We start from the raw sequence: 13,321 nt of genomic DNA on the forward strand, positions 1-13,321 counted from the left end.
TTGCTCTTCCTTCAGCAAAATTTGACACCGTTCTGATTGAAAGCTTCCGTGACTGCAGGGATTCATATTCTTGGTTCTTTCGGTAAAGCCACCACCACGTAGAAGGGAAGCGATAAAATAATAAAAATATAAGACAATAGAATTCTCGGGACGTTTCGACTGCAACGCAAGCAATCGTCAGGTGTGAAAACCACAGCAATAATTTATTTTGTATTTTTCTTGCTGTGGTTTTCACACCTGACGATGATTGCTTTGTGTTGCAGTCGAAACCTCGTGAGAATTTTATTGTTTTATGTTTTTTTTATTATTTTATTGTTTCCCTTCTACGTGGTGGTGACTTTACCGAAAGAACCAAGAATATGTCACCGTTCTGTTCATACAATGAGTCTTTAATTTGCCGTGTGACTTGCCAACATTGCTCGCCTGCCATAACATCCCCGGGATTGTGAGGGTGGGGTGGAACGTGAGCGTGACCATTCTCAACGATGATTTACCAACGGAGGAACCAACAAATGATACAGAAGCTAAACTTACCGACGTTTGCACATTTTCAAGTGCTTCCTGATGTTTGTGGCCGATATAACAATATTGCTTTTCTTTAGCTGCCAGATTCCGGTCACACTGGCGCTTTACGTCGGGGATCGCAAGAAAGAAAATGCAAGACATTTTAACGGCATTTACCAACTTGCACAAAAACTAAGGAAATAGATGTGTGTGTGTGTGTGTTTTGGCTACGGTTACAATTTGCGTTTCGAAACATTTCGTGAATATATCGCGAACAATGTAGGGACGAAAGACGACGCTTCAAAATTCTTAACAAACTTTCCACTAAAAGTAAATAAACCCAAAAATAAATAAATTGAAACATAAACATCGGCAAATGTACATTCACAGAAATTCAACACATTTGTCAATAAAACTTCCCTAACGAGGAACATCAAAAATACGAAGGGAAACTTTGGGGCAATGACCCTGGCATCGCGCGTCGCTTTCAGATGCCCTTCTGGGGCCGTCTGGAACGCTCTTCATTTTGATATTAGGAAACCACCAGAGCGATTAACTTTGAAATCTAGATCGAGAAACTAATTTCTACTGGACATCGGTGAAAGAGAGCTTTATAGCTCATCTGATTCCTCCTCCAGCCTAAATAAATATTCTAATCTCTGTGCTTAGTTTGTTGTCCTTCCCCGACACCTCCGATAAACACGGTTGGCTACGTACGGTGCGAAAGAAGTTCAGCATACGTACAGGTTAAACACTCATTAATTGGATGATAAAACCTGCATATAATATATAAATATAGCTCAGTGGGTTTTACCTAGTTTTATTTGTGTATATATTTTTTTAAGCTATTCGTTTACCTTTCCTATACTTTGCACTCCTACCGTGTTTTGGTTATTATTTGTTGTTGTTGTTGTAACGTTCTGACCCCGTGCCCCTACTGGACATTTGTGAAAAACAGCTTTATAGCTGAAGATGGATTCTGGCTTAGCAATCATTGGAAGGATTTGATAAACCATTTCGGGTCTTAATTGATTGTTCACGCTTACAGTGGCTTTCAGACCGCATCCATTATTTTAGTCTCCCCCCTCCTCTTTTCCGAACACAGATGGACTCGTCCATCTGAACAAACTGGCAAATCGCTCTCCGTGGTGCTAACGTTAAAAAAACGCCACTTTTTTCAAATTTTATTGCTGTGGTTTGCACACCTGACGATGATTGCTTGTGTTGCAGTCGAAACGTCGTGAGAATTTTATTGTTTTATATTTTTATTATTCTATTGTTTCCCTTCTACGTGGTGACTTTACCGAAAGAACCAAGAATAAAAACAGCTTTATAGCTCATCGCATTCCTCCTGCAGTCTAAATAAATATTCTGATTATAATGATATACAGAGAGGAGCCAGAGCTTGGGCAACTGTCGGCTCAGGGCTCATCGTGTGGCTGCCGTGCTGCTTGTCCGTAGCTCCTCGTGCCCGAGTCATTGTTACGTCTCTCTATGATAGGGTGAGCGAATGCTGTGCGAGTTACAAGTTTAAAACGTTACTGTTGCCGTAAAGAAGGGGGGCAATTGCAGAGCGTTATGAACAAATGCGCAATGTTGTTTTCAATCCAACCATTGCCAATGAACAATCAGAAGAAAAAAAGACACTTCGTTACTTCCTTTGACAAACTTTGCAGATATTTTGAAGCAGCTTAAAGCACGAAGTGCCAACTTCCGCGCGTTACCTTGTACTCTTCCGCCATCGCAATCATTTCCGTGATTTTGAACTGTGCAGTTTTTTCCGCTCTGATTTTCACTTGCTCAATCTCAGCTGAAATACTCCGGGAATTTATCTGGAAGAGGGTAAAAAAAACCCAACGGTCACGCTATGCGCCTGGGATTTTGACTCGATAAGAAAGAAATTCATTACTAAATGCCATGAAAGCAAAATATTTGCTGTTTTTTTTTTACTTAACATCGGTGCAAGTTAACGCTCCACGTATAAAAAGTAACATCTGCTACGGCACCATTAGACTCCACCGTGCTTGTGTTGAGGAGTAAAGGGGTGACGGAATGTCACACTCGCCTCGGGAGGAGTGACGTCATGTCCCCTCGGGGTATTTGAGGGAGGACCGGTGACGTGTTCGGGGTCTTCGCGAGGAGCCGGGGTCGTGAGCGGTAGGAAAGTGGGGACCCAGGGTAGGGGGGCTACTTGACTCGGCTGGCCGAGTTGGTCAGCGCCGTGGGGAGAGCCCGTTAGCCTGGGGGGGGGGGGGGGGGGGCGTAGGGGTTCCCGGTACCTTTCCCCTGGGGAGATTTAGCTTAACCACCAAGTCCCGTGTTAACCCTTCCCCAAAAGCTAGGCGACAGCCCTTAATAAACCGTTGGCGTCAGCCCCGACAACGTCTGCCTTCCGCGTCGTCATTTACACCATAACACTTGTATAAATCACAGTTCGCACGCGACAACACGCAGCATCCTCTTCGCTGCGCGCGGTGGGTTTGGCTGTCTGCGAATCCGGCACCCTTCGAAGAAAGGCCAAGGTCGTTGATCATTTGTGGAAACCCCCGAACCCAACTTCTGCTGATGAGGAGGCCAAGAAAATACACGAAAAGTAGATGGCACAAACCTGTGACTGAATTGAACTCGTATGCGCGGTGCATCTTTGGCCAGATGCTCCGGTTTCAATATACCGGACTCACGACACTCACAGGTGATGGGACGTGGCCAACAATCTCCGAGCAGAACTCTCACGTGAAAGAGAAAAAGAGCTCAAGGCTTGGGTGAGGTTTCACTGAATAAATAAATGGCACTCTTATTAGTTTCAGCGTCAACTGCTTTTTGTTGTGTTTAGTTTGATGTCCTTCAACCCCCGCACCTCCCGATTATCATGCTCGGCTACGTACGGCGCGAAAGAAGTTCAACGTGCACACACATTATGCTCGGTGCGTTGTTTTTTTTTAACCAAGACTGAAAACGGAGGTAAAAAAAACATTTGTCAACTTCTTTCCGCAAACCTCTTTCAGGTGCTTTATCTGCTCCCTGCAATCCGCCAACTCTGCCGCTGAGTTGTTGCGCGCTTGCTCGTGCCGTCGCTTCAGCGAGTCCATTTCAGACTCCAAATCCTTGATCTGCAAAGTGAACACGGTCATCGCGAACCTTGCAGTCACCGTAAAGACTGCTTGGGTTTGAGATGTTTAAATATTTAAAAAAGTACTTTAAAAAAAACACGCTTTAATGTAATGTGCGCCGTGCTGGTGATGCCAGAACTCCACGACTCCAGGAAGTGGCCCCGAAACTCGCCACAAAGTAAGGGGCCTGTGGCCAATCACAGCCAACGTCAGTTGACAATGAGACCCAAGCCCAAACATAACATATAAAAAATAACGTTTAAATACATAACGTTTAAATACATGAATATAGTATTGTCATCAGTATGACATAAGTATACCAAGTTTGCGGTCGATACCACATTGGGAAGTGGGTTAACATTGAGTTACAAGATTTGAGGATGCAACAGAGTGAGTTCATACAAAGCTCGTGATAAAAAGGGGTTGTTTTAGAAGTGCTGTCAATGTTAATGTCATCACACGCTGTCTGCTATTTATAAAGTCAACAACACCTGACTCCCACATTCTGCTCTTAGAGTATAGCACGTAGACCGGCTTTAGACATTGTTACAATATAATTATTTGCTGTCGTCTTACATCTGAGCCACACCTGCAAGAGAGCTTTTTGGCCCAATGGGCTTTACTTAGGTAATAAATGTATGAACTTCAATTGTAACGTTGAATATTGTCCACTCTTCTGGCTGATATTGTGAAAACGACATTAAAATGTACTCACCAGCGTTTCTTGATGTTTCGCATTGTTATTGTCACTTGCAATTGTCATGTTATCTGAAAATAATAAAGTAATCATATTAATAAAAGGACTATCAATGAATGTTGGACATGATGAAAATATACAATAGACGTTAATAATGTACACACCTGATAGAAGTAAAATGTCGCACATGCGATAAATAATTAACACTCGCAATGGACATTTACACTCTCAAACGTTGCGTACCTGTTTCTGTATTTTTTCCACGAATATTTGTTTCAAGCCTGCTACGAATCTCAGCTTCTTCACTGCACCTGCAAAAAAAACGTAACAAGACATCTGCCTCATTTCATTGTTTAAAAAATGTATAGGCAATGCAGCACACTCTCAATGCAAGACGAAATTCCACCGTGTAGCCTTAACAGACTGTTGGGTCAAGTGCTGCTCGCGGGCATCATTGAAGGCCGGCACGGTACACGAGGGGGTGGGTGGCCAGCACCACGCCCGGCCGCCTTTGTCTCTCCAGTGGCGATGTTGACACACCGCACCAGGTACTCATTTGAGGCCGAGTCGACCAAAGGGATGCCCAGGACCGGTTCAGACAATCGTCACATGAACGTTGTGTCCGTGATGTGCGGCAGAAGCCAGATTAAACGATGCGGAAAACTGCATCAGTGCACAAAATGTACCGTATTTGTTTTGCTTTACAGATACAACAGTCAGATGTTCTACGGAATGTAGTGCTCATAATAAAGGTTTGTGGGTTAGATCACGTTCTTTATAAATGTGTCGTAACCCTCCACCACCCGACACGGCCAATCAGCAATAAAGTGTCACGTTGACAAAAGACAAATAAATTTTTATTTAAAGCTTTCGTGACTGCAGGGATTCATCTTCTTGGTTCTTTCGGTAAAGTCACCATCACGTAGAAGGGAAACAATAAAATAATAAAAATATAAAACAATAAAATTCTCACGACGTTTCGACTGCAACACAAGCAATCGTCAGGTGTAGCGCCTCCTCCTGAGTAGCTCGCAATGTCTGACATTTACAAACTTGAAAACTCGCTAATAACTTAACTGGGGGAAACACAAAGCAATCGTCGCCCCCTACTGCAAAATAATTGCAGACACCTTCTAAACATTAACACCGTGGGGCAGTCATCATTAGACCTCCTTTGCCAGTACCAAAATATAATAAAAGGGTTTTTCCACTTTTATTACATTTTGGTACTGGCAAAGGAGGTCTAATGATGTAGATGCTCACCCCGAGCCCTCATTACTTTGATAGTGCATTGTCTTTGAGCTGTGTGACGCCTTTTGGGGTCATGTGGTCGAGCACCAATTGGGTCGAGGCTCAAAAGAAAGCCGTCCCTTGGTGTGGACCAATCAGTTTCAAGGACAATGCATCAGATATGATCATAGTGTGTTTTTTTGTTTGCATTTTTACTGCAGGTATTGTGGTAAATGCAGTAACATGAATCCTTGTAAAAAAAAAGGTTTCAGTTGTGTTGCCAGAAAAAAGTGGAAAAACCCCCTCTCTTATTATTACTGTGGGGCGGTGTTCTCCACCGCAAGCCCAGCGGGCCACCAGCGGCCCCTGGTGGTGGCCTTTAGTGCGGCCCCTGACACGTGGCAATACACAGATCTGAAAACACCTCCCCACCATCGTCGTGCTGGTGTCGAACCCAGCGGTTTCAAACGTGTGGCGGCCCTCAAACTTTACGATGTCTTATCGGCGAACCTGCCCACCCTCCCCACCCTCCCTGCCTCTGAAAATTAGTTAAGAACACTGGTGAGGGGCTTCCATGCGTCAACCAGCGTGGTACGTAACAAGAGCGATGTAATGATAACATCTCAGCGCACCCGACTTGCTGTGCTGTAAAAAGTTCACCACTTGCCTCTGGCCGGCTGCTTCCGGCAACTCTTTGTTTGCCTTCTCTAGGTTTTGCACAATTACGTTTAGGTCCCGATGTTCGTGTTGCGGCTGGTCACGCGATTGTTGCAGCTCCGTCGTGCTTGTAGTGTGCTCTCGCTCCTCCACTGCAAGACTGCTCTCCGTGTTTTGAATCTTATCATAATACAGCAGTGGCAGAAAACACGTTTAGTCATCACTATTTCTGAAAGTAATATTTCCATTAATACCGCACGAGCTTTACTACCCGGCTTCGCCCGGGACTTGGATTCTTGTCTTGGATTAATTTCACATTCCCTTACATTTCACTGACAAAAAACCCTGGAAAAAAAATTGACACTTGCAAGAAATAAAACAGCCGAAACAAATCAATTTGACACGGATGTTTTTCGCTGACAGAAATTTAACCATAACCCACTTATGCGTAAGGTTCGATTAAGGCAACTCGGGGAGGGAATGACGTGGCGAGCTGAAAATCGTCGCGTTCCCTTAGAAATTCCAGACGGCGTCGGCTGTGCAAATTTCACAACGTCAGAGCTCAGCGTTCTAGAGTTTTTGCTGCTTCGCACACAAACGGATCTTCTGCTTTATATTTAAGAGCGCGCTGAAAATAGTCGCGTTGACGTAGAAAATCGAGACAGCTGTACCGCGCATTTGTGCGGGACACGCGGCCTGCGCGGAGGGTCGGGGGGGGGGATGTGTGACGTCAGCAGGCACATTGCATAACGCTGCCGCATGCGGGTGACATCACAGATGTGACGTCACCGCTCACTTGTGCAATGTTTTATATCAATTATCATGCCTCCCCCCCCCCCCCCCCAAATAAAAAAAGTCTATTTTTATACATTTTTCATTGTGTACAGTCTGGAAACTACCCACGTGCAAAATTTCAAGTTTGTTGCATGTTGGGAAGTATGCGATACATTTCGAACAAACGCACACATTCACAAATTTTCCTTTTATATATATAGATGAAGATTAAATCAATGAGGCATTAGACCCGCTACATCTTTCAGATACAGTAAAGAGCTGAGATTTGCAAAAAGGCTACAGAAGACCATTCAGATCAAAATATACAGAAATAGGTACGCAGACAATCTTCTACATAAACATGAATGGATTTGTCACCTGAAGTGTGCTTTCAACTTCCTGACGGCGATCTCTTTCAAGACTGAGGGTATTAATTTCTTCCTGTGCTTGCTCAAGTCGTGTTGGAAAGTTGCCTGTCAATTCGCGTAAAACAAACAAAATTGAGATCAACTTTCGCGGTCAGATGCGCAGACATTTGCCTGCCTACCGCACACATATCCAGGCTGTTGGCAAACGCCCACAATGTTAATGCAAGCACACAGTAAAGGCAACTTTACTGTGTGCTTGTCTCTGTGCTGGCTCGCTCTACTTGGTTGTCTGTGTGTGTGTGTGCGGTCTGTGTTTTGAGTATCAAACTTTACTTGCAATTGAGCAATCTTTTGAAATAGCGTGATCAACCGGACTATGCGTTAATTGTGTTTTGACCGACCATCTGTGTTGCTTTACATGGTTTCCAAATTTTTTTTGGGTAAACCCTGTTTGTCTGGTATGCTTCTCTCTCTGTGTCCCCTGTTGTATCTGTGTTAGTTCCCCCTACTTGGGTGTCTTTATATACATCTGAGGTTATGTGTCTCCCCTCTCTCATAATTTAGCTCTTCTGTACCCGATGATGGCTGCTTGTGCTGCTATTATGTTATTTTATTATTTCTTATTTATACGTGACTTTACTGAAAAAACCAAAGAGTAATCCCTGCAGTCACGAAAGCTTCAAATCAAGTCTGAATGTTAATGCACTCACGCTTTATTCCTTCGAGTCCAGCACAGTTTGAACTGGGATCTTGCAACGCGTGAGAGGTCGTTTTGAGTACTTCATTTCTTAACTCCAATAGCTCAGAATTTTCTTTGACCTTAAAGCGAAAGACAGAACGGTGTATGTTGCTAACTCCTGAACAATGCTACGACTACATCATTAGACCTCCTTTGCCAGTACCAAAATATCATAATAGGGGTTTTTTCCCATTTTTTTTCTGGCAACAAAACTGAAACCTTTTTTTACAAGGATTCATTTTATTGCATTAACCACAATACCTGCAGTCAAAATGCAAACAAAACACATACTATGATAATATATGATGCATCGTCCTTGAAACTGATTGGTCCACACCAAGGGACGGCTTTCTTTTGAGCCTCGACCCAATTGGTGCTCGACCAGATGACGTCTTTTGGCGTGTTTTTTGTTTGCATTTTGACTGCAGGTATTGTGGTTAATACAGTGACATGAATCCTTGTAAAAAGGTTTCAGTTTTGTTGCCAGAAAAAAGGGGAAACACCCTATTAAAATAATATGACTGTATACACGAATCTGCTGGGCAAGGCATGCTTTCTGGTTTGCAAGTCATCATTTAATTCAACTAAGTTTTGTTTACGAGAATGAAAAGAACTTGAAAAATCAACGTGAAGAGGTAAAATGTGTACATCCCATATATTTCGTTGAACAAATGAATGTTGGGCACTAAATACGTTTTAAAGTGGAAATAAGTTACATTTTAGGCATTGTATTGTTATACAGACGTTTGTAAATTGTAAAACCAATGTATTACCCAATGTACAGAATGGCAATAGTAGGCATTAAAGGCAATAGTTTGGGATAGGAACATGAATACGTCAGTTTTTATTTGAAGGTGATCTTACTCTTCAAAGGATATTTCATGATTGAGAGAGGCATGTCTTTGGCAGCTGAATTTCTTACATTTGAAATCAACAAAGAATATGAGCCTGTATTAGAACAGACCCTTATGTTTGTGCTGTATATACACTAGTTTGTAAAATGTAACACATGACAATTTAATCCAATATTTTGTTCTAAATATGCATTTAAAATGTGAGCAAAAGCGATCAGCTCATGATTTCACACGAACCTGGCTTTCTTTAATCGTCAACTTGATTGTAAAGTCCCACTGCGCTCTTCCCATTTCTTCCACAGCTACTTCCACTGCGTACAACACCCGCATCGTATGTTCAACAAAATATTCTTGGTTCTTTCGGTAAAGTCACGTTGAAGGGAAACAATAAAATAATAAAATATATATAACAATAAAATTCTCACGACGTTTCGACTGTAGCACAAACAGTCATCATCAGGTGTGAAAACCAACGGCAAGAAACATTTGAAAGAAGTGGCGGTTTGTATTCATTTATTTATTTTTAAACGGTGTTTGCATTTATTTATTTTTAAGCGTTGGCACCACGGATAGCGATTTGGCAGTTTGTTTAGATGGACGAGTCCATCTATGTTCGGAAAAGAGGAGGGCGGGGAGACGAAAATTTTATGTATGCTGTCTGAAAGCCAGCATACATCAAATGTCTCTTGCCGTTGGTTTTTCACACCTGATGATGACTGCTTGTGTTACAGTCGAAACGTCGTGAGAATTTTATTGTTTAATATATATTTGTATTATTTTATTGTTTCCCTTCTACGTGGTGACTTTACCGAAAGAACCAAGGATATGAATCGCTGCGGTCGCGAAAGCTTAAAATCAACATTTCAACAAAATAGTTGAGCGCATCAATATTCATCCAGGAAAACCACAACTGTCATTGATCAGCATCGACAGTGCTCTATCCACTGCTCGATGGAGGCCTCCCCAAGCCACCGTCAACCCTCATGGCCTTGCTGCTGCTGCTGCTGCTGCACGCGAGCCGGATCCCATGGCTCCATCTCCGTGGTAGCCGTCCATCATTTGGCTGCCCAATGTTGTCACCAGCCTCGACATCGACCATCACCCGTTCGAGCGACGTGTACCTGACCAAGCCCAACTTACTTTCACCTTAACACTCGACGCTGCGTGTCTCGAATTTCCGTTCGGTCTCTGATCCTTTTCAATGATCCTTATTTGTGCACTTTTCAGATTTTGTTCCATTCTCACTGTCGAAGTCCAGATTTCTAATCCGCGTGACAAAGCAGGTGATATTCAACGATCGATAACTTCAGTGCCTATTTTTGCAAGTGGAAGGATTCCACACGACCCAGATAACACATTCTCCTGTGGAGGGAGCTGGTAGGAACGTTGGGTTGCCCGGTCAATGGCGGCACCACGTGGTGTATTCCGCAAATATGCCCGACTGTGAGGGCGGGCACAAGCCGGCGTGAGTAGGTTACACGTTGAGTTTTATAAGGGCACCACGGGGTGACCAGCCCCTCCCCACCCAGCCCCACCCCTCCCACCCCCCACCCAGCCCCTCCCTCCCCACCCAGCCCCTCCCTCCCCACCCTCCCCTCTCCACCCAGCCCCACCCCTCCCATTTTTGGATGCACGACGAACGGACGGACACAATAATCCCCTGTGGGCTGGTGGTGTAACCAGGAGGTTGCTACCAGTAAAACTCAAGCTCACACCACTTAAATAATCCCCTGTGGGCTGGTGGTGTAACCAGCAGGTTCCTACCAGTAAGACTCAAGCTCACACCACTTAAATAATCCCCTGTGGGCTGGTGGTCTAACCAGGAGGTTCCTACCAGTAAGACTCAAGCTCACACCACTTAAATAACCCCCTGTGGGCTGGTCCTGTAACCAGGAGGTTCCTACCAGTAAAACTCAAACTCACACCACTTAAAAGCTTTGCACAGCTGGAATCAAGGGGCCCATTTTCTGTACCGCCACTTCACAGCCGAACGGGTTTGTAGTTTACTTACAGGCATGCACCACTGTGCCCAAACAAATATACGATGTATGACTGTTTCAGGACATTGCTGCTCTATATATTTGACAAAACCTTCTTATTACTGAGCTATGCATTGCGTCACCATGCACGAGACTCACCTTTGTCCAACGTAACGTTCTTGTTATTTTGAGTCTTTAAATTTAAATCGCCGAGAGTCACCGCAAATGTCTTTAAAGGAAGATGACAGCAGGGTTTAAGCATAAATATGAAATGTGCACGTGTGCACGTTTATACCATTATACGTTTGTCAAGAAATACAATTAAATTAAAACAAAATAAAAAATGTATCGTACATTTACCTTCGTTTCTTGCTTCCGTGACAAGTTAACATATTCCGTGTTTTCCTTTTCTGCTTCAGCTGTCAATATCACCGTACGCACGTGACCCACGTGAGTCAACGACAAGCAAGTTTAATCACTCAACGTGTTACACCGTCAACGTCCATTATCACCGTAGGCACGTGACACACGTGAGTCAACGACAATCAAGTTTAATCACTAAACGTGTTACACCGTCAATGTTGAGAATGTACCTCTCGTGAATGTTTGTTGCACTGAAGAGGCTTGGCACTTCAGATCGTCACACATCTCCCCGGTGGCACGGATTCTTATGGACACAGGCATATGGCAAGGACAGCGGTCAGAAAACCTTCGTAGAAAAATCTCCACCATTTAAGACAAAGCGCATCGCAGAGAAGATATTCTTGGTTCTTTCGGCAAAGTCACGCAGAAGGGAAATAATAAAATAACACAAATTAAACAATACTATACAGAGTCAGAAACCTTTTTTTATCCTGGAGAAACCCGATGAAACCCGACAAAGTGCATTGCAGAGAAGATATTCTCGGTTCAAGAATATGAATCCCTGCAGTCACGAAAGCATTAAATTGCAGAGAAGACGTTGGTGTAATCAAGAAGTTGCTCGTTTGATCTCCTCGCTTGACCTCTGACCTCCACCCAGTAGTCCACCGGACATCTCTGAAATCTACTGGACATTTGTTAAAAAAGAGCTTCATCGTTCAGCGGGTTTCTCCAGGATAAATAAAGGTTTCTGTATAAATGCGTAACGCCACATTAAGTCGATGTGGCAAGCGTCACGTGTGGCGAGATAAAAGTGTGGCTACTCCCACCGCTTCCAAGACGTCTGGCTTAGCGTGGCAATGTCGGACAACACGCCCTCTAGAGGGGCTTTCCGGAGCTCCGTCTCGTAAGAGTCCTTCCTGCCGAGCAGCGGTGTGAGCAAGGAACTGCAGGGCTGCATCTTCACCCCTTTCTTTCACAATGTGTACGAATGTGATTGTGTGAGCACTGAGAGTGCTGGTAAACATTCAGACAGAATGTATCACTTTTATAACAGGCAGCGGCAACCATTCGCTCGCACAAAGCTGCGTCTGTGGTAATTTGATAGTCACGCCAACTAAACTACACCACCAGTTTTTGTTTTGTTAACACAACACTTTGTGTTTATTGATATAGTCATCCTCTCAGCCGATAAAGGCAACGCTACTGTAATTATGGATAAAGATTCATAGAACAACAAAATCCAGAATCTGCTCAACGATGGAAGTTACTCAAAAATCAAAAATGACCCTACTAATAGCCTAGCGATAAAAACCAACAAGATCATCACAAGTTCGACCTCCCTAATCGACCCAACTAAACGTCCCTCCCTAAAACCTTCTGCTGCAAGACCCCCTAGATTCTATGGTCTTCCCAAGATTCATAAAGAAGGCACCCCACTACGACCCATCGTAGCCACGATCAACTCCCCTACCTATAGACTAGCCCATTTTCTGTCAGATACCTTGCTGCCTTTCACTGGCCAGACCGCCTCAGTAGTACTTAACTTTATACAATGGTAGATTGTGACGTGTGACCTGACAACTTCCGCTCCCTTCGCGAACGCAATTGTGTCACGCTAGCGTAAGTTTAGGAACCTAACGGAAGACAAAAGAGAAAATTCAAGGGAAATAAATACTTCTTACTTCTCCGTTGATCCTCGTTTGACGTTAATCACGTCTTGAAGTTGAACGTTGACGTCTTCATTTTCAAGCTAAAAGGAAACACAACACACACCGAGGTGACACATACCGTTTCAACAAAGTTTCGATTTAAAGCTCTCCGTGCCTGCAGGGATTCACCTTCTTGGTTCTTTCGGTAAAGTCACCACCACGTAGAATGGAAACAATAAAATAATAAAAATAAAACGTAATAAAATAAAATTAACGACGACATTTCGGTCTCCACAAGGAAGGCTACTTGCATTGTGGCCGAAAACGTCGTGAGAATTTTATTTTATTATGTTTTATTTTTATTATTTTATTTCCATTCTACGTGGTGATTTTACCG

The 13,321-nt window shown here is 43.5% G+C and overlaps 1 protein-coding gene across 1 annotated transcript in view; it reads right to left on the reverse strand.

Moving 5' to 3' along the window:
* The window catches only part of LOC142915627 (uncharacterized), a 36,143-nt gene that overhangs the window by 20,515 nt on the left and 2,307 nt on the right, over nt 1-13,321 (reverse strand). The window contains exons 3-15 of the mRNA XM_076061349.1: nt 12,958-13,025; nt 11,506-11,579; nt 11,273-11,331; nt 11,072-11,141; nt 9,171-9,244; nt 8,051-8,159; nt 7,351-7,445; nt 6,209-6,378; nt 4,555-4,622; nt 4,330-4,382; nt 3,501-3,614; nt 2,229-2,336; nt 535-627 (exon numbers count right to left, since the gene is read on the reverse strand). Coding sequence (XP_075917464.1) covers nt 535-627; nt 2,229-2,336; nt 3,501-3,614; nt 4,330-4,382; nt 4,555-4,622; nt 6,209-6,378; nt 7,351-7,445; nt 8,051-8,159; nt 9,171-9,244; nt 11,072-11,141; nt 11,273-11,331; nt 11,506-11,579; nt 12,958-13,025 — 1,155 coding nt within the window. The remainder of the gene's footprint in view (nt 1-534; nt 628-2,228; nt 2,337-3,500; nt 3,615-4,329; nt 4,383-4,554; nt 4,623-6,208; nt 6,379-7,350; nt 7,446-8,050; nt 8,160-9,170; nt 9,245-11,071; nt 11,142-11,272; nt 11,332-11,505; nt 11,580-12,957; nt 13,026-13,321) is intronic.

Source organism: Petromyzon marinus, unplaced genomic scaffold (genome assembly GCF_048934315.1).
Source record: "Petromyzon marinus isolate PM22_M1 ecotype Great Lakes invasive population unplaced genomic scaffold, UKy_Petmar_22M1.pri1.0 PM_G_Scaffold_33, whole genome shotgun sequence".
Classification (NCBI taxonomy): domain Eukaryota; kingdom Metazoa; phylum Chordata; class Hyperoartia; order Petromyzontiformes; family Petromyzontidae; genus Petromyzon; species Petromyzon marinus.